General features: G+C 46.7%; 1 protein-coding gene across 1 annotated transcript in view; it reads left to right on the forward strand.

Annotated features, from left to right (window-relative positions):
* Positions 1–20,862, forward strand: part of plxdc2b (plexin domain containing 2b) — a 112,232-nt gene that overhangs the window by 57,644 nt on the left and 33,726 nt on the right. The window contains exons 5-7 of the mRNA XM_056299367.1: positions 10,242–10,364; positions 17,092–17,210; positions 19,648–19,747. Of these exons, the coding sequence (XP_056155342.1) occupies positions 10,242–10,364; positions 17,092–17,210; positions 19,648–19,747 (342 nt within the window). The remainder of the gene's footprint in view (positions 1–10,241; positions 10,365–17,091; positions 17,211–19,647; positions 19,748–20,862) is intronic.

Genomic DNA, 20,862 nt, shown 5'->3' on the forward strand with positions numbered 1-20,862 from the left:
TGGGCCAAAAAAAAAAAGAAGAGAGAGAGAGAAAAGAAAAAAAAACAGACTAACGGAGGTGGTTTGAAAAGCCTCGTCTGGCAACGACCACAATACAAAACCACTAACAGCATTCAGCAGTACTGGCTAAGTAATCAGGCCGGTATGAGACCAGCTCTCACCTCCACTGGATACTCACAACACTCAGCAATACCAGTTGAACACCAGACTTTACTGTAAGAGAAACCAGACCTGCAATGGTTTGGACTGGAGACAATTGTCTGCCTGCCAAGTGCACCGGTATGCTCCTTATAGAGACAGCCAATAGAAGGAGGGATGCTAGAGAAATGATCAGACATCGAGAGAGTGGTACATCTCTCTCTCCATTTCTCTTTCTTTCTCTCTCAGTGGTGAAAATCTACGAAGTCCAAGCCACTGTACTCAAGTACATTTTTCAAGGATTTTTTTTTTTTTTAGAATTTTTATTACATTTTTTTTCAGTGTGACTGTTGATATGCTATTGGCTACTTACAGGTTGGTGGAAGAAGATAACTTGTCTTCTCTCAGTCTCCCTCCCAAATCTGGATATTTTTTTAGTGTACTCCCAAAAGTGCAGTGTGACATAGCTAAAAAAAAATGACTGTATTCGTCTGAAAGTAAAACATCCATCCATCCATTATCCAAACCGCTTATCCTGCTCACAGGGTCACGGGGATGCTGGAGCCTATCCCAGCAGTCATTGGGCGGCAAGCGGGGAGACACCCTGGACATGATTCTTATTAAAAATAATAAGAATATACATATATATATATATATATATATAACACTTTGTTAAAAGAAACACTAAATGGTAGGGAAAGTGCTCAACAAATAAGAAGCAAGAGAAACCAGTCAGCTCATTAAAATGATCTAAATGCAAGATCAAATCTTCAATTTAATAATTATTTTTAAGGTTTTTTTGCAATATTTTCTGTTGCCCAATGGCAATTCACTGTTTAAGTCAACTTGGAGGAACATCTCACTCTGATTTTTAGACTCTTTAGTGGTCAAAGGGGGAAAATTGGTTCATCTTATTTAATCCGTGTCACATGGCGTGAAGAGAAAAATCATGGACTGGATTTATCAAATGTCTAAAAGGAGTGCTGATTTAGGATTGCGCCTGAATGATTCCTTGTAAATTACTGATACCAGCTACACCATTTTAATACATTTTAATGAGGGCATCCATTAGCACCAATCTGCGGAAAGAGGGGTGCATTAAACTGTATTTATTACTTTATTAGGTATTTGCTCGAATAATTTTGTGTAAAAGGTCAGAGTACTTTTTCCACCGCTGCTCCATCTTCTCCCCTCCTAATTCTCTTTGTGTGTGTGCTTGTGTGTGCGTGTGCATGTGTGTGGCTGTTTGCGTGCATGTCTCTGCATGTGTCTCGTCCATACGTTTTGTTTCGGTTCGACGTGTGACACCGAAAGCAACAGAAGTGTGTGCCAATGTGTGCAAGGCATTTTTCCACTTGAGCCTTGAGAGCAAAACCACAAGTCCCTAACCAGCTATTATCACGTCAAAGGCCAAATCCCAACTCCTTCCCAAGCATCCCAGCAATGTCGGCTCACATTTGGCCGCCAGTTTAATAATGAAGGAATAAAACCTTCATGTCTCCCATCATCATTATCATTACAACCTCTAATATTTTTTCTTGCGTGGTACATGGGTTGTGAGAGTTAGCAGCCGTGCTTTGCTGGTTCTGTCGGTGTAAGCCTGGAACAGGCTGGATATTGAAGATGAGGGATGAATTGGCTCCACGGCCGCTTCCAGCTAGCACAGCAGAGATAAGGTGAATTTGCATTCCTTCAGAGAGAGATGGAGGGACGAGGCCAAGGAAGAGAGGGTACACTGTGGAAGGGGTGACAGCTATCTGTGGCTGCCAGGCCTCTGGAGCTTTGTCTCCGAAAACGCCCACATCATATCCCCTCTGCTGCAGAACCGACTCGTCGGGGCGGCTCCCTGCTGTCTACGCCGCGTTCTGTCGCATTTCCCCCATTCACCACTGTCAGCGAATATTTTCACTTCAAGAAATATTTTCACTTCCCTCGCAATCTGCAGGGTAAAGATAGTGTCTTACCTGGGGTTTCACTGGGCAGAAGAGCAGCCGGGGTGCAGGTGAAGCTGAGAGGCACCCAGACACAAGTAGGGATGCAGCAATACTGCTAAATAAATAAATGGACTGCATTTATATAGCGCTTGTCTCGTCCATCGACCACTCACAGAGCTTTACGGCGTATGCCTCACGTTCACCCATTCACACACACATTCATACACTGATGACGGAGGCTGCCGTGCAAGGCACCGACCTGTTCATCAGGAGCAGTTAGGGGTTCAGTGTCTTGCTCAAGGACACTTCGACACGCTCCCTGGAGGAGCCGGGTATCGAACTAGGAGCCTTCTGATTACTAGATGGCCCACTCTACCTCCTGAGCCATGCTGCCCCAATACTGCTATCGGATATCTGAAATTGTCCCCAAGACAAAAGTCCGATACTAAAAGCCATGACCAACATGTCATTAATAAAGGCAAAATGGCTTGTAATACTGCATTTTTGGCACATGAAAGCCTGTATTTCTTTAATGGTGGGATAAAAATTGATTTTATCTCTATTGTACCCCTTGACCCTCAAATTAAAAGTGCAAGCAAAGCAATGGATCAGATTGGTATTCGTAATCAGCCAGTACTTAAAGATTTGTACTCGGAATCTTTTTGATTTTTAAATTCTTTTTATTTACTTTATTAATCCCCGTGGGGAAATTCATGCTCTGCTTTTAACCCATCCCAGCTGTGTAGCTAGGAGCGGTGGGAAGCCGCTGTGCTGCACCTGGGGACCAACTCCAGTTCATCTTGCCGTGCCTCGGTCAGGAGCACAGACAGGAGTATTAACCCTAACATGCATGTCTTTTTGATGGTGGGGGAAACCGGAGCACCCGGAGGAAACCCACCGCAGACATGGGGACAACATGCAAGCTCCACACAGAGGACGACCTGGGATGACCTCCAAGGTTGGACAACCCCGGGGTTCGAACCCAGACCCTTGCTGTGAGGCGACAGTGCTAACCGCTGGGCCACCGTGCCGCCCAAAATCGGTATTGGCAGTGAAAAAGTGATGTCGTTGCATCCCTACACATGACTTAGCTCCCGTACCTTAAACCCACCGATGAAGGCGACAGGTGATAAGATGGATTCAGCAGCCATGCGTATAAGAGGTCCGCAACCATTCTTTGGTCTGACCCAAGTAACATCTCTTTAACAAGATAGGCAATCTAGTGGGTCTGTGTGGGGCTGGAATGATGGAGACTGGGGTGGGGTGGGGTCAGTGGTGATATGTGATATGGATTATGTCCAGCCCCAGCTGGCAGTGCTGTGTTGGAAAACCAGCTGTGTTTGGCCCTTACTCTGGCCAGCTGTTGAACACCCCTACTGGTCCAATGTCGATCCCATTTAAATTGAGATTGACACACACCTGCTACACACACACACACACACACACATGCACGCACACAAGCCTGTTGGTGGTGCTAGTCACCTTCATCAATTACAATGTGATTAATAATCTCTGTAAACAGATGCCATAGGAAATCCCTGGGTTTAGAGATAATCTGGTTTAAGCATTATGAGATCCCCGTTGATGCTGAAGAATGTCCGATTATTTCAAATACAATAGCCCTCTTAAAGTCAGCATCACAGATGTAATTTCAAATCAAAAGTGTGGTAATGTGGTACAATTGAACTGGGCTCCCAAGAGCAAAAAGAGACGATTGGCAACATCAAATTAAATCAAGTGCAGCAAATGCAGCGGAGCAGCCAGGGCCCACACATAACATGCGTACAGCGCAGCGATGTGTTTGTGGAGGCGCGACGGAGCAGTGGTATGAGCCAATGAGAACGAGAGCGAGTGAGTGAGTCAGCGTGTGAGCAAGCGAGTGAGCTCGAGAACAAGTAATAGAGAGAGAGAGAGAGAGAGAGAGAGAGAGAGAGAGAGAGCAAAAACAGAGACGTGTGAACAGGCCTGTGACCTCCATCTTGGCCGTCGCGGCCGCCGCCGCAGAGCAGCTGGTCTGAACTGTGAGACGTCCGGTGAATTAAGGGAGCGATGACTGTGTCTAAACAGAATGTCCTGCGAAGTGCAGCTTCAGCCCCGAGTTACTGCTAATTCCTGCTAGTATTTTTCATACATAAACACACCTTACCTACCAAGGAAAGAATGATTTATCAACCCCCCCACCCCCCACTCCCGGAAAGGGAATTCATGACGACAAAGCCTCTGGGCCTTGGCCCTTTTTCTTTCAGCGCAGGTCGTGTGTGTGTGTGTGAGTGAGTGAGTGTGTTTCTATATGGGTCTGTTTGTGCGGGCCTTTCTTGGCACCGTATGGAGCTTAAAAAGGGAAAGGAGTGAGGCCGGCGAAACAAGGTGAGAGAAAGAGCGAAAGAGATAAAGTCGTACTTGAGCTACTGTCGGGGAAAGACGAGCGCAGATGGAATGTGGTGATTGTGGTGAATGTGTTGAGGCCACAGACAGATAAAGGATAAGGCAGAGGCCAACGCGGCACTAGGGATGCACTGCACGCACACAGAGACATGCAAGCACACACACACACACACACACACCCGCCCGCCCGCCATCTCTGCTCTAATCACCACCGGTGCTCCAGGGTCTATCCCTGCACCCACACTATGTTTAGTACATAGATATTTCCTCTGGCCTGCTAGCTCTTTCTCTCCCATTTGCCCTCTTTCCTCCCATATTTTCTTCCTTTATCCACTTCACAGCCCTTTGCTTTGACAAAACATTTGACTTTTGTGGTTCTGTTATTCAGTTGATTTTCACCCGTACTGCGATCTTGGGGGATCGAGTTTCCTGTCTCTGTGAGAATTGATTATAAACTTTCAGCTATCCGAATGTCTATACTATGTATTTGTAAAAATTGATACGAAGCTTCTCTATATTTTGCTCCACATAACTCACTTTTTGCAAGGGAACTCTTTAAAAAATTCATGGTAAAATACTGGAAACGGCATTAAAGGGTGTGTGTTTGGACACAGCTTCACCGGAGCATGGGGACACGCTGGTCAGGGTAAGGCTTTGGGATCCCTGCGCCAGTTATTGTGCCGTAAGGCACTTTGGATAGAAACATCCATCAAGCAGCTCATGTAGAGGACTCATACGTACATATTTGGAACTTCTACGTGGATGCTTTCATCCACTGTGCCGTGTTTGTTTACTCAAGAGTGCCCGGCTGAAGGCACCATAAGTGCGTACATCTTTGTATAGAGGGGATACCACTCCTGCATGTGGGCCAGAGTATTGGAGTGAAGCGGCAGCTTTGGAAAGGCATCTTACAGGTCCACGAAACACAAGACTTAAACCTGTCCTCGCAACAGAACAAAATTATGCTTCAGTCGTGAGCACTTAAGTCAAAGAAAGCTTTTAATGCCATCTGCAGTCGTTATATTTGGCAGTATGGCTCCGCTCTGGGACCTCCCTGCCCTTCCATGTGCATACATGGAAAACCCAAGGCAGGGGAGCAGCAGCTAAACCCCCCCCCCTCCCATGGGGTACAGAACAGAGCAGACATCAATGATAGCAGTATTTTTTTTTTACTACTTGTATTAATCCCCATGGGGCAATTCTTTTTCTGCATTTAACCCATCCTAGCGGTGTATCTAGGAGCAGTGGGAAGCTGCTGTGCAGCGCCCGGGGACCAACTCCGGTTCCTCTTGCCATGCCTCGGTCAGGGGCACAGACAAGAGTATTAACCCTAACACGCATGTCTTTTTGATGATGGGGGAAACCGGAGCACCCGGAGAAAACCCACCGCAGACAAGGGGAGAACATGCAAACTCCACACAGAGGATGACCTGGGATGACCCCCAAGGTTGGACAACCCCAGGGTTCGAACCCAGGACCTTCTTGCTGTGAGACGACAGCGCTAACCACTGGGCCACTGCGCTGAACCGTGCCATAGTAATGACATTGATTAAGTCAGATATATGAAAAGGAGGAGCTGGGGTGGAGGTGGGTTGCAAAGCGGCTTCCGGAAGAAGCGGGAAGAGTAGGCAGGCTCCTCCAATTGGATGCGTAGGAGGGGATCAGCTGAGCCATCAGCTGATGTGGGCTGGCTTTGAGATCAGCTGCCATCAGTTGATGTAGCTGGGATTGAGGGCTGAGCCCGACTTCGTGGCCTGCCTCAACTAATGCTATGCTCAGGATCTATATAATTTGCCATTTACGACACTGTTGTAAACCTGTGTCCAATGGTGGTCCCATGCCAAAATCCGCACATTGGAGTTGATGAGTAAAATGATATCACCGATACGCATGATTGAAAAAACAATAAAAATAAGACCTAGGCTGTCCATTTATCCATTATCCAAACCACTTATCCTACTCAGGGTCGTGGGGATGCTGGAGCCTATCCGAGCAGTCATTGGGTGGCAGGTGGGGAGACACCCTGGACAGGCTGCCAGGCCATCACAGGGCCGACACATTCATACCTAGGGACAATTTAGTACGGCCGATTCACCTGACCTACATGTCTTTGGACTGTGGGAGGAAACCAGTGGAAACCCATGCAGACAGCATGCAAACTCCACACAGAGGATGACCCGGTATGACCCCCAGGGTTGGAGTACCCTGGGGCTTGAACCCAGGACCTTCTTGCTGTGAGGCGACAGTGCTAACCACTGTGCCACCGTGCTGCCCTGACCTAGGTTGTAAAAAAGGAAAAAAAAATCTTTATGTCTTTTTTTAAGCTATGTGACATATATCTTAACCAAGGAAGGTTCTTGAACCCATTTTCACTGCAAGTAAGTTTGTGTAGTCAAGCAGAATAAGAGCAACAAAAGCACAACGGCCGTGTTAGTTTGTTTGACGTTGTCCTCTGTTATGCTGGTCGTGTCGACAAATACCAACTTGCATTCGCTGATCTGTGCACTCCATGATGTGCACACTCATGTGCACAAAGACACAGAAATGTGACATTTCTTCCAGGAAGGGAAATGACAAATTACTTTAAATTCCAAATATATTCACAAGTTTCATAATATTCTCCCCAAAAACATCTCCAAATTCTGCACACTTCAGTGCTTACATCTGAAATCCATTTTAATGGCTTCAGTTCTGCGATTCAGTCTGCGTTTTCCTAATTATAGGGCCTTGTTATACCCATTAGACCCCCCCCCCCCATCCACCTCCTTTTGGAAATTCTCTTACAAATCGACTGCTGCTTGTTTGCTTGTGTCCCAGACAGAGAACCTCTCAGTCTTGACCCAAACAGATGAATTCGAGTCTCCTCCTTGGAAAAGTGCCCTCCATACCTTCCTCCTCCTCGTCCTCCTCCTCTCTGCTGGCTCTGTGTGGAAGCAATTCTGAGCAGCGAGGTCATTAAGGGCAGGATGGATTACATGGCAAACCCCTCGTCTAGCCTCGAACGTGATAGATGCACTTTCAAAGTCATTTTTACTGCACAGTGACGTGAAGTAGGAGTTTATTGGCTTGGTGTTATGTGACTTTTCTCCAAAAAAAATGGGTTTTTTGTTTTCTTGTGTGTGTTTTCCAGTGAAATGCTTGACTCATTTTCCTCAGATGGTCATTTTTCTTTCTTGAACCTTTGCTTGTGCAAAACAGCCCTTCAGACAAAGACCGAGGTCTTTACTCAGCACTGCAGATCTGAACAACTCGTTTTTTCCTCATATCGAGAATTAAATTGTTTTTCTCAAAGAAAAGTTCTGCCAATGCGGTGGATATTTCCACTTTTTTTAATGCAGTTAATGTTACAAGAATTACCTGTATAGAAATGTTAAAAAAAAAGAAGACCTCCACTTTGCCCAGTGACCAATAAAATTACATTTATCATAAAAAATGATTGACAGGTGATTTGCATAGGACATTGGTGAAATTGCACTGCACAAAAGGCCAGGGTGGAAAACAAGATTTTACTATAAATTCATTTCTACATGGGGCATCCGGGTGGTGTGGCGGTCTATTCTGTTGCATACCAACAGCGGGATCGCCGGTTCGAATCCCCGTGTTACCTCCGGCTTGGTTGAGGGTCCCTACAGACACAATTGGCCGTGTCTGTGGGTGGGAAGCTGAATGTGGGTATGTGTCCTGGTTGCTGCACTAGCGCCTCCTCTGGTCGGTTGGGGCGCCTGTTCGGGGGGGAGGGGGAACTAGGGGGAATTGTGTGATCCTCCCATGCGCTACATCCCCCTGGCGAAACTCCTCACTGTCAGGTGAAAAGAAGCTGCTGGCGACTCCACATGTATCGGAGGAGGCATGTGGTAGTCTGCAGCCCTCCCCCGGATTGGCAGAGGAAGTGGAGCAGTGACCGGGACGGCTCAGAAGAGTGGGGTAATTGGCCGGATACAATTAGGGAGAAAAAGGGGGGAAATTCAAAAAAAAAAATCATTTCGACAATACACAACTTTGCCATACTTTGTTGTCAGCGAGTGCATTAAGATATAGTTTGCCTCTTTTTATCATGATAAATTTGCCATGCAGGAGCGTTGCCCTGGTGATGGATAGCAGAGGTTCTCACTCGCCTCCCTCAGCAGATAGATCTGTGCTCCATCGAAGAGCCACGCTAACATAATGTGCTTTTGTTGTTGTGCTCTCGCTGTTGACATACCGTGATTGATAATATGACGTGAACGCACACACTGATAGAGGACACACACAGAGGTGTATAGGGACAGTTTAACAAGGAAAGCCGTCAAAAGAAGGATACGGGTTTACGACACAGCTGACCCTAAGAAAATATACAAGGAGTGACTTACTCAGCACATCCTCATTTCAGGCCCCTCAGATTTGCTCTGTTGTTTTTTTCTATGGACCTTAATAAGACAATTAACCAGCAGGAGCAGCTGAGACGGTGGAGCATCCTGCGGCACCGGGCCAGAGATGGGCCGTTAAGAGATTGCTGATCTGGGTTAATGAGGAGCGTTAGACATTAGTTTCATGGGGGGGGGACACCTGATACTGCAAGAAAGAGGGAACACCAGAGGAGAATGGATTGAAGGGGAGGAAGATTGGGGGGATAAGGAAAGGACCAGTGAAGGGAAGGAAGGATGGATGGTGGATAGGGAGCGAGAAAGAAAGAAAGGAAGGAAAGGGAAGAAAGGATAAATCAAGGTAGAAAGGAAGGAAATCAGAAGGAGAGATGAATCAAGGTAGGAAGGAAGGGAAGATAAATCAAGAAAAAAAGAAAAAACAAAGGATAAATCAAAGAAAGAAGGAAGGATAAATCGAGATATTAAGAAAAGAAGGAACAAAGAAAGGAAGAATAGTTCAAGGTAGGAAGGAAGGAAAGAAATCATGAAGGAGGGAAGTATTAATCAAGGTAGGAAGGAAGGATGAAAAGGGAGGAAGGGCAGGAAAGAAGGAGATCATGATATAACAGAAGGAAGGATGGAAGGAATGATAAATCAGGGTAGCACAGGTGTAGCGAGTCAGCGCCGGGCCCCAGTGGTCTAAGCGGCCCCCGGCCTGCCCATCACACTCAGACATAACATGATATCATGTCAGCAGCGAATGAAAGAAGTGAAAGCACACAGCTTTAAAACGACCAGTAACAGCGAAATGCACCGCACAGCTGACACCTATATGAAATGATTGCTAGGAAAACAGACCGCCGTGCTATAGAGGACGAGTCATAATAGCAAGGCCAAGACGGTGATAGACTAGCCTACTTAACAAAATCTGATGCTGGGGCACCATAACAGATGAAAACTTAATTGGTGACAGCGCGTCTTGACAAAGATGAAAACATAATCAGTTACGGTGCACCCACACATAGACAACATTATTCACGTCTGCACACAGGCCTTATAAACACAAAATACAAGTGTGTAGGTTGATTATTAATTTTTTTTAAAATCACTTCTACTTACAGGTACACTTTTTCTAACGTGCCGTATACCGTAGACTTAGTGCTCGAGATCTTTGACATGATAGTGGTGAGATAAAGAGGGGTCCGTGCCTGCCGGCCCTAAACTGATGTGGGCCCCAATGCCTCTGCATATATGGTTGTTTCGCCTCTGCAAGGTAGAAGGGAAGGATAAATAAAGCTAGAAAGGAAGGAGGGATAAATCAAGGTAGTGATGAAGGAAGGAAGGACAAATCAACATTGGAAAGAAGGGGGGCAGCTAGGAGAAAGGAGGAATTGTGGGACACATCGAGGAATGAATATGCTGTGTGTTTTCTCTGTCTCAGGGTTCATCTATACGGGGGATGTGGTCCACCGGATGCTGACGGCGACCCAATACATCGCTCCCCTGATGGCCAACTTTGACCCAAGCGTCTCCAGGAACTCCACCGTCATCTACTTTGACAATGGTAACCAGTAATTCATGCAGTTAACCTACCGTGTGAGCCTTGTTTTAACAGTAATTGCTATGGGCTAATAAGATAACCCCCAGCACTGATTAGCAGAACTCACATATGAAGACTCTCACTTAAAAGCAAGATGTCCACCGATAGTTTTTAAGAAATATGCTAGCTCTTAAACATCATTATTGTCTTTAAAGAAAAGTAGTGAGCATCAATAATCATAAGAGGTAAGTGAAAAAAAATGATGGCTTGATTCTTGCACGTGAAGTAATGAATTCATAACATAGCACATTGGAATGAAACCCATAGTATTTCTTACTGTCTCTTCAATTTGTTTTTACGCTTTTGAAGCTCAATTTAAGCCCCTTCGTCACCCTCCTTGCAGAGATGCTACTGTGTGTTAGGTGTGTAGTGAAGAGTAAACCTGCTAAATTCAGTTGACCACTTTTTTAAATGTGGAGTCATGTTAAAGCGGCACCATGTAACTTTTTGGACTTTGACAACATCTTTTACAACAGTGCTGCAAATGCAACCGAGGGACTGGTTGATTATGTCATTCTCCCGTAACCGTCGTGCTGTGCGACCAAATTGAATTTAGTGACGATATGTTAAAGCTAGAATGAGTAGGATTTGTCGGTGGCAGTTTGTAAACACAACATTTAAAGTTGTCTCTTCCTCCCCGGCTCAACAACACCAGAAGAACGCCCCCTGACCGCAGTTGCCAGAACACATCCCAGTGTACAGGCCAACTCCGCGTCGCTCTTCATCCCATCCTCTCGTTCAGTGCTCACCATTGGGTGAAAGCCAAACCCAGATTCACTCTCATTTTGGAACGAGCTTTGTCCTTTTGGCGTTTCGTCTCATTATATTTGCGTCTTTTCGGTGCTGTGTCCGCCCTTGTCATAGCTTCCTCTCGGATGTGTGCTTACAATCTTGATCTGGCGTCTGGTCGCTGTGTTTTTTTATAGAGTCCCGCTGCCCAAAGGTCAGCACCCAGAAACGTCCTGTACACAGCAAAGTAAGAAAATACAGGAAGAGGACAGGGACTCTGCAGATACAGACACCACCACACATGATGTAGTGGGTCAGAGGTGATGATTGAGAGGGATTATTTTTGTATGAGCCTATACATTGATTTTTTAGGAAAATCCTATTCGTCCTACATTAAAAGCAAAAAAAGTTACCTGATGCTGCTTTAGTCACTTTTTGAAAGCTAACGTGCGTCTTGTGACAGAAATCCATAGTGCTCTTCACAGAAACAATGAGTCGTTCAAAGGGACGAGACGAAGTACCACTGATTTCTTTTGTTATATTTCGCTCATAATTTCCATTATGTGCTTCGCGATGTTTAGTGGCTGGTGCACATATGTAGTTTTCTCACCTGTCAGTTGCTATAACATCATCTCCCCGGCTGTCTGAGCCCTGTGCTGCAGAATGAAGGGCAAAAGTGGCATGTGACTTTCTGCAGTGGACTTCCTCAGGTTTTACTCCAACTGGCAGGGAATCGATGCCAAGTTAGCCCATAGCCCGCTCTGTCCACACCGTCCTACCCATAAGACAAAGGCCTGCCCATGCTATGCTAGCAAAGCACTGTATACTACTGCGTTATGTCAAACTCAATGTTACCTCAAAAACAAACACACAAGATAAAGGAGAATTGACCCCAACTTTGACCTCATTGTAGCCATTAAGGTCACTTGAGTGTTGTTGGGGTTTTTTTTGCCACAGCCGTCTCCAGGAAAACGTAGATTTGTAAAGCTGCAAACATGGCTTGGCACAGCTATATTCGATATAAAAACCAAATATAACCCCGGTTTGGCCATGATGACTGATTTTCAAGATTTTTTTTTTTTGATTTTTTTTTTCCCCCCACCTTTTTCTCCCCAATTGTATCCAGCCAGGCGGCACGGTGGCGCAGTGGTTAGTGCGGTCGCCTCACAGCAAAAAGGTCCTGGGTTCCGGCCCCAGGGTAGTCTAACCTTTGGGGTCGTCCCAGGTCATCCTCTGTGTGGAGTTTGCATGTTCTCCCCTTGTCTGCGTGGGTTTCCTCCGGGTGCTCCGGTTTCCTCCCACAGTCCAGAGACATGTAGGTCAGGTGAATCAGCCGTACTAAATTGTCCCTAGGTATGAATGTGTGTGAATGTGTCGGCCCTGTGATGGACTGGCGGCCTGTACAGGGCCCGCCGACCAATGATTGCTGGGAAAGGCTCCAGCCTCCCATGACCCCGATTGGGATAAGCGGCTTGGATAATGGATGGATGGATGGATGGATGTATCCGACCTATTACCCCACTCTTCCAAGCCGTCCTGGTTGCTGCGACACCCCCTCTGCTGATCCAGGGAGGGCTGCAGATTACCACATGCCTCCTCCAATACATGTGGAGTCGCCAGCCGCTTCTTTTCACCTGACAGTGAGGAGTTTTGCCAAGGGGATGTAGCACGTGTGGGAGGATCACGCTATTCCTCCTAGTTTCCCCTCCCCCACGAACAGGTGCCCCCACTGACCAGAGGGCGCTAGTGCAGCGACCAGGACACATACCCACATCCAGCTTCCCACCCGCAGACACGGCCAATTGTGTCTGTAGGGACGCCCGACCAAGCCGGGGGTTACACGAGGAATCAAACTGGCGATCCCTGTGTTGGTAGGCAACAGAATAGACCACTACGCTACCTGGACACCCTTGATTCTCAAGATTATGGAGAGTCTGCACCGGTCTATATAAAATAGGGAAGTACATCAGAGATGCTCGGCACACATCATTACTGTAGCATACGGGAACTTTAAGAGGCAAATCACTCACCTAGTGATTGAGCCTTTCACCGGTCGGCACCGTCAAGATAATATCAGACATGTTTGATTTTTACAGCTGGAATCTGGGTGAGTCTGAACTCATCGTCAAGTTTGTGCATCTCTGACTGCTGTCTCAAGTGTTATCTATGACTGTAATGTGCAAAGGTCAGTCATTAAATGCGTGATGCCGTGTCTTTCCCCCAGTCGATTAGGACTCTAAAAGTCTTCTATCGAGCTACCGGTTTAAGACAAATAAAGACAAACCACTTGTAGTTTCATTTCATGTTTATCTAACCAGCGAAAAATAAATTCCCGGTCCACTTCCTGTTACCAAAATGATCTATTCCTGGTGTGGACTAGTTTTGTTTTATTTCTAGCCTGTACATCAGGCCTGCTGTTCATTGGAGTCAGAAACAGGGCCAGTGTGTCCTCTATTCACTCCTCTGCACACACACTTTCTTCATTTTTAGCTGGAAAGCCCCAGATAGAAAGGGCAGCCGTCTCTCCTGAATACATTTTAACACTTATTTGTAGACTTGCATATGGTGGCAACTGACTCAACACACAGTGGCACGAGGAAGTAGCCGTTTTAATGCCCCGCCCCCTCTCTCCTCCGACCGCCATCTCTCCTAACCTGTCATCATCTTCTCCTTTTATACCAATCCTTCATTCCTCCATCCATCTCATTTTATCCTCTCTCCTTTGCGCCCTTCTGCTAACGTTGCATTGGCGAGGTTTCCTCTTTGGCTATTGATAATAAAATATGTGTCATGGCAAAGATATGCTGTGATTATTGACCAGTGAAATGTACTATTTCCACTATCTCGCTCTATCATTCTGCATTTCCCTCCTCTCTCTTCCTGCCCTTCTCTCTCTCTCTCGTTGTATCTACTGTATATATTCATTTATCTACTTATATTTATGTTTATAAAACCTAATAACAAAGGTAACATGTCATTGAATAGCAATGAGAGACTGCCATTCCTCTTCATTCGTCCCTGTATCCGAGCCATGTTACATCCACAGCTGGTGCCAGCAGCCCTCTGTACGCCAGATGTGAATTATTATGGTGTTTCCTGTAGACGCCAGTGAGCTCTGCACTTGGAGCTGTCAGCAGAGAAACTAAATCTCATCTTTACTTTGGATGGGGAAGAGCTCCGCCTGTGTGATGGAAAAATTGATTAGTTGTGTTAACAAAACCTTTATTGCCCTGGTGAGCTGCCAAATCAGTACCTTGGGTAGGGGATGGCTTTCACATCAGTAGGGTCTCTGAAGTCCACAATAAATCAATATAACATTAAAAGTAATGGGGGGGTCAGCTGCATGTGGGCCCAAGCTTCATGCCATGTGAGTCAAGCTCTGATCTGGCACAGTACCAGATGATCGGCTGCTGCAGGGACCACATCTCACGTTGATCCTGTGTGGTCATGTCTGAGGCCACATAACATGAGCTGTAAGTGGCTTTATGTGTTTCCATGCAGTTTACGTATGGTTGACTTTGGCGTACTTCTGTGGAGTTGATGTTTGTTTCTGTGGCCACATGTAGTTGTTGTGCGTGTAGCCAGGGGAAAGGTCCGACTAAAGCCATTTCATATTCTACAACCCGGGTCTTAATTTTGTAGTTTTTTGGGGATTTTTCCCCCAATTGTACTTGGCCAATTACCCTATTTTCTGAGCTGTCCTGGTCTCTGCTCCACCCCCCTCTGCAGATCCGGGGAGGGCTGCAGACTACTACATGTCTCCTCCGATACACGTGGAGTCGCCAGCCGCTTCTTTTCACCTGACAGTGAGGAGTTTCGCCAGGGGGATGTATCACGTGGGAGGATCACACTATTCCCCCAGTTCCCCCTCCCCCCCAACGGGGGCCCTGACCAACCAGAGGAGGTGCTAGTGCAGCGACCAGGACACATACCCACATCCAGCTTCCCACCCACAGACATGGCCAATTGTGTCTGTAGGGACACCCGACCAAGCCGGAGGTAACACGGGGATTCAAACCGGCGATCCCCGTGTTGTTAGGCAACGGAATAGACTGCCACACCACCCAGACACCCCAGTTTTGTAGATTTTACAGTCCTGCATATCAGTCATGATGTCATTTTACTCACTGGCTTCATTTTGGAGATTTTGGACATGTGTTCAGCGCTAGACATCAGTTTACATCTGTGTCTTATTTGGTAACTGAATATGAGCCTTAAACCTGTCCTTTCAACAAAAACAAACCTCAGAAACAACCCACTCAGTTACACTGTGTACATGGTTTCCAGTTATCTAGGACTTCTCAGTTATGCTGACCGGGTAGTTTATTAGCTGTGGTAAATATAGGCTGCTCATTCCTGCAAGCTGAACCGGGAAGTAGCCCACTATTATGATGGACCATTGTTGATGTTATTGGAGATTTCGGGTAATATCTTTTAAGATGCACTTTTATTTCCCCTTCCAAATATGTAGTTTGACAGTTGGGTTAAATTGGCCTTGTTGAAACATGTCTGCCGCTGAGGTCACTTTGCCCCGTAAGACATTGTTGTAAACCTGTGTCCAGCTGTGCTGCCACGTACAAAATCTCTACAATGATGCCAGTGAGTAAGAGGATATTACAACCGATATGCACAATAACAAAAACTATGAAAATAAGTCCCATGTTGTAAAAAAAAGGAAATTACTCATTAATTGCCAGCAGCCATACCAGCATGTACCCTGGCTCTGCCAACTGACAGAAGCTAAGCAGGTGTGGGCTTGGCTAGTACTTGGATGGGAGACTTCCCGGGAAAACTGAGTTGCTGCTGGAAGTGGTGTTGATGGGCCAGTAGGGGGCAGTCTTCCCTCTGGTCCTAATAGAAACAACAAATATCAAATCCCAATGCCCCAGTGCAGTGACGGGGACGCTGGGCTGTAGGAGATGCCGTCCTTTGGATGAGATGTTAAACCGAGGTCCTGACTCACTGTGGTCATTAAAGATCCCATGGCACTTATCGCAAAAGTAGGGGGTCCCCCTGTGTCCTGGCAAAATTCTCAAACTGGCACTGGCTCTCTCCATCTGGCCACCTAAATCATCCCCCCATGTAATTGGCTCAATGATTCCTCCCTCTCCACCTCAAGCTGATGTGTGGTGAGCGTTCTGGCACAGGGTGGCTGCCGTGCATCACCCATGTGGGTGCTACACATTGGTGGTGGTTGAAGTGAGTTACCCCCTTCAATGTGAAGCGCTTTGGGTATCTAGAAAAATGCTATATAAACGTGATGATTATTGTTATTATTAAAAACATTTAAGCTCAGAAACATTGTGCTGCATATAGAAGGTATTCAGAATAACATGCTGAGATGAGAGAGGATGAGAACTGGGAACCCATTCGCCATGGTAAATACCCATATAGCTTGTGGTAGGTCAATCAAAGGCTGGCCTGCATGGCACATTTGGTGTTTCAAGTGGAAAGGTCCACTATTAGGGAAACAATGCCGGGCGTCTGGGTGGCGTATCGGTCTATTCTGTTGCCTACCAACACAGGGATCGCCGGTTCGAATCCCCGTGTTACCTCCGGCTTGGTTGGGTGTCCCTACAGACACAGTTGGCCGTGTCTGCGGGTGGGAAGCCGGATGTGGGTATGTGTCCTGGTCGCTGCACTAGCGCCTCCTCTGGTCGGCCGGGGCGCCTGTTCGGGGGGGAGGGGGAACTGGGGTGAATAGCGTGATCCTCACTGTCAGGTGAAAAGAAGCAGCTGGTGATTCCACATGTATCGGAGGAAGCATGTGGTAGTCTGCAGCCCTCCCCGGATTGGCAGAGGGGGTGGAGTAGTGACCGGGATGGTTCGGAAAGAGTAGGGTAATTGGTCGGATACAACTGGGGAGAAAAAAAAAAGGGGGGGGGGTGCCATACTGCTTGTTGTCCGCTGCCTACGGCCCTGGTCATATGTTTCATCGTGTTTTGCATATTGCCTCCTCTAGGAACCGCTCTTGTGGTCCAATGGGACCATGTCCACCTGCAGGACAACTACAACCTGGGCAGCTTCACCTTCCAGGCCACACTCCACAATGACGGCAGGATCATCTTTGCATACAAAGAGGTTAGTGCTCTCTTGTCTTTCTTTACCTCCGCGAGAACGCTCGACTCCCTGATTTGCTTTTCGTCAAACCCCTTTTTTTAAATTGGTTCACTCTGTTGTTTCTATCCATCCCTATTTCCTCCTTGTTTTCCTGCTCGCTGTCATTCCCACTCTCTCTAAAGCTTTAATAAGCTCCTCCGCAAGGCTTTCCAAGTAGCTCAGTTGTGTCCCCGCCACGCTGCTCTATCTCAGCTGATTAAATAAGGCCCTTTGTTCATCATGTCTGCTTTCTCTCTGGAAATTATCATATGACGCCACCTTGCCGACGGTATAATGAGTTTCATGATGGGCGTTGTCTAAGAAAATGTTGCTTAATATTGTTTCCATATGTCTGAATGGGTTGTAAAGTTACAAGGATTTATGTCCCAGATTAGACAGTATGTTTTGGATCGCGTCACAATCTGTGCATATGAGAGAGATTAGGTCTATGTTTATTGGATTTTCTGATGGAGTGTAATGAAATTTCTAATTTGAGAGGCAAGGAAAAGCTAGAAAATGAATTGAATCAAGCCAAAGAGGGAGTGAGGATTAGCTTCTTTTTTTTCTTTTTCTTTTTTCCTCAAAGAAAGTTCAAAACTGCAAAATTGCGATCCCTGCATCATGTACGTACGGTTATGATATATATCTGAGCTTTCTCTCATGGCCGAACTTTCTTTTATGGTATTTTTTTCCCGCTGTAGAAGAGATGGTTAAAAAGAGCTGCTCGAGTTCTCGAAATGAAATATTCCATGAAGCTCGCTGTTATTGTTGTGAAGTAAAAAGCCATTACATGTAATTGAGGTCATTACCAAAGCCCCACTGGCTGCCAGGCTTGCTGGCTGGGGTGAAGCAGTTTCTTCATCTCAGCTCCCCCCTCCAAGGACTACGATCCTGGAGTACTCCTCCGATTCCAGCTCCTCTTCTCTTCTCCTGTGGTATCCAGTAAATACAGTACATGACCTTCAAAGGTGTTGTTCCATTTGATAGACAGTAATGTGTGGAGCACTGAATAATGTCCTGATGGTGAGTGGTGTGTTGACTATAAATGCAGTGTGTGTCTGTGAGCAGGTTTGGTCTGGTCTGCTTCAGATTCACCAGAGCTCACATTCATCTTACCCACTGTTATGGTCCATTATCTGTGAGATGAGTCAATTTTCCAAAGATGCTGTGCACTTACTGTCTCGTTGTGTGTGTGTGTCTGTGTGTGTGTGTGTGTGTATGTGTGTGTGTATATGTGTGTGTGCGCGCACGGCTAGCCTGTACTTCCCTTTATCAATTCTTTTTTCTTTTCTTTTCTTTTTTTCCCTCCCTTTTCTCTCCAGTTGTATCTGGCCAATTATCCCACTCTTCCAAGCTGTCCCGGTCGCTGCTCCACCCCCTCTGCTTATCCGGGGAGCGCTGCAGACTACCACATGTCTCCTCCGATACACGTGGAGTCGCCAGCCGCTTCTTTTCACCTGACAGTGAGGAGTTTTACCAGGGGACGTAGCACGTGGGAGGATCACACTATTCCCCTCAGTTCCCACTCCCTCCCACCCAAACAGGCGCCCCGACCAACCGACGCCTCCTCTGGTCCTCTGTGCACATACCCACATGCGGCTTCCCACTCACACACACGGCCAATTGTGTCTGCAGGATGCCCGACCAAGCCGGAGGTAACACAGGGATTTGAACCAGCGATCTCCGTGTTGGTAGGCAACGGAATAGACCGCTACTCTACATGGACGCCCCCCCCTCCCCTCCATCAATTCAATTCTTTTTGGGGGGGGGATTTTTTTTCCTCCCTTCTTTTTCTCCTCAATTGTACCTGTCCAATTACCCCACTTTTCCAATCCATCCCGGTCGCTGCTCCACCCCCTCTGCTGATCCGGGGAGGGCTGCAGACTACCACGAGCCTCCTCCGATACATGTGGAGTCACCAGCCGCTTCTTTTCACCTGACAGTGAGGAGTTTCGCCAGGGCGGTGTAACGCATGGGAGGATCATGCTATTCCCCCCCCCCCCCCCCAAAGGGTGCCCCGACCAACCAGAGGAGACGCTAGTGCAGCGACCAGGACACATACCCACATCTGGCTTCCCACCCCCAGACACGGCTAGTTGTGTCTGTAGGGACGCCCGACCAAGCTGGTGGTAACATGGGGATTCGAACCGGTGATCCCCGTGTTGGTAGGCAACGAAATAGACCACCACACCAACCGAACGCCCACCTTTTATCAGTTGTAATAGTATGTTTGTGCATTAGGTGTCTCATCTTTTTTCCCCCGTGAAAAAAATCACCAGTGTTTGTGTGTGTGTGTGTGTGTGTGTGTGTGTGTGTGTGTGTGTGTGTGTGTGTGTGTGCATGTGTGTGTTCTCCAGCCCCTAGAAGACAGACAGATGAGGACCCTGGTAATAGTTTTCCCCCCTTTTCCCTCTTACAGATCCCTGTTGAGGTGTCACAGATTAGCTCCGTCAATCACCCGGTGAAGGTGGGCCTGTCTGACGCATTTGTGGTGGTCCACAGGATCCAGCAGATACCCAGTGAGTCTGAATGGGAACATTTCACACGTGCACACACCACCTACACACCACCCCACTGACCAATACACAACACAACAGAAACACACAACTCTTTTGCTCACGCTGTGTAGACTGCACACTTTGTTGTTGTCAAGCTGTTTCTTGTGAATTTGTGAAGCTGCGCACAAGGGGAACATCTGGAAATGTCCTGTCTATACGCAAATTAAGAGATTATACATAAATATTTCACCAATTCTTCCCTTAACGAAGCGGTTATATGCCAGTGGATATGTACATAATTCACATTTAATTTTTTTTTTTTTTTTACTCTTCCGAAGTTTGCTTCTTGTAGATTGTGCTTTGTTTCAAAGCTGGCTGTAATAGTTATTGTTCATGTTTATGTTTAAACCCTGTCTCGTAGCTAACAGATCTGGGGTTAAGCTGTTTTACTCCGGTTCCAGCTGTCACCACCTCCCCTCGCTCTGCTCCACCTCCCACCCTGGGTAGAGCTATGGGCACCGTTCCAGCCCTGCCTTTTTACTTTTGAGTCCAATTTAGCCCTATTAAAGTTGAAACAACCTCGAGCTAGGAAGAGAAACTTCAAGCCCTTTTCATCCATGCACACACACACACACACACACACACACACACGCACACGCCGACACTCTCTCCGGGGCTCTTATTTAAAATCTGCTACAATAATAAGTTGTCAAACATGATTTATTCGGTGCATTAAAGCATATGTTGATTGCATGTGTGAAAGTTGGCTGTAATCTATTTGTCACACTTAATCCCCTGTACAAGTCACTTGCTATATCGAACTTGCATTTTTCCCCTTCACTGGAAGTCCACGTTGAGCAGGATGGAGAGGCGTATGCAATGACAAAGTCCCAAATGTAACGGGATTGATTTTTTTGCAGGTGTGGCGTGCAAAATAAAAGTAAAATCCTAAAGAAAAGCAGGGTTTTCGGAGACGGACGTTGTTTTCCGTCCGTTGTGAAGCCTTTATATTGCAGAATTGCTCCTGAGGAAACGGCATTTGATTTGGGACAGGGGAATACTTTGCACTTTGCATCTTGAGTCTATGAACCCAATGATCTTGCTTTTTTGGGGGGATTTTTTTCTCCCCGGTTATA

The sequence above is a fragment of the Lampris incognitus genome, chromosome 19 (genome assembly GCF_029633865.1).
Source record: "Lampris incognitus isolate fLamInc1 chromosome 19, fLamInc1.hap2, whole genome shotgun sequence".
Classification (NCBI taxonomy): domain Eukaryota; kingdom Metazoa; phylum Chordata; class Actinopteri; order Lampriformes; family Lampridae; genus Lampris; species Lampris incognitus.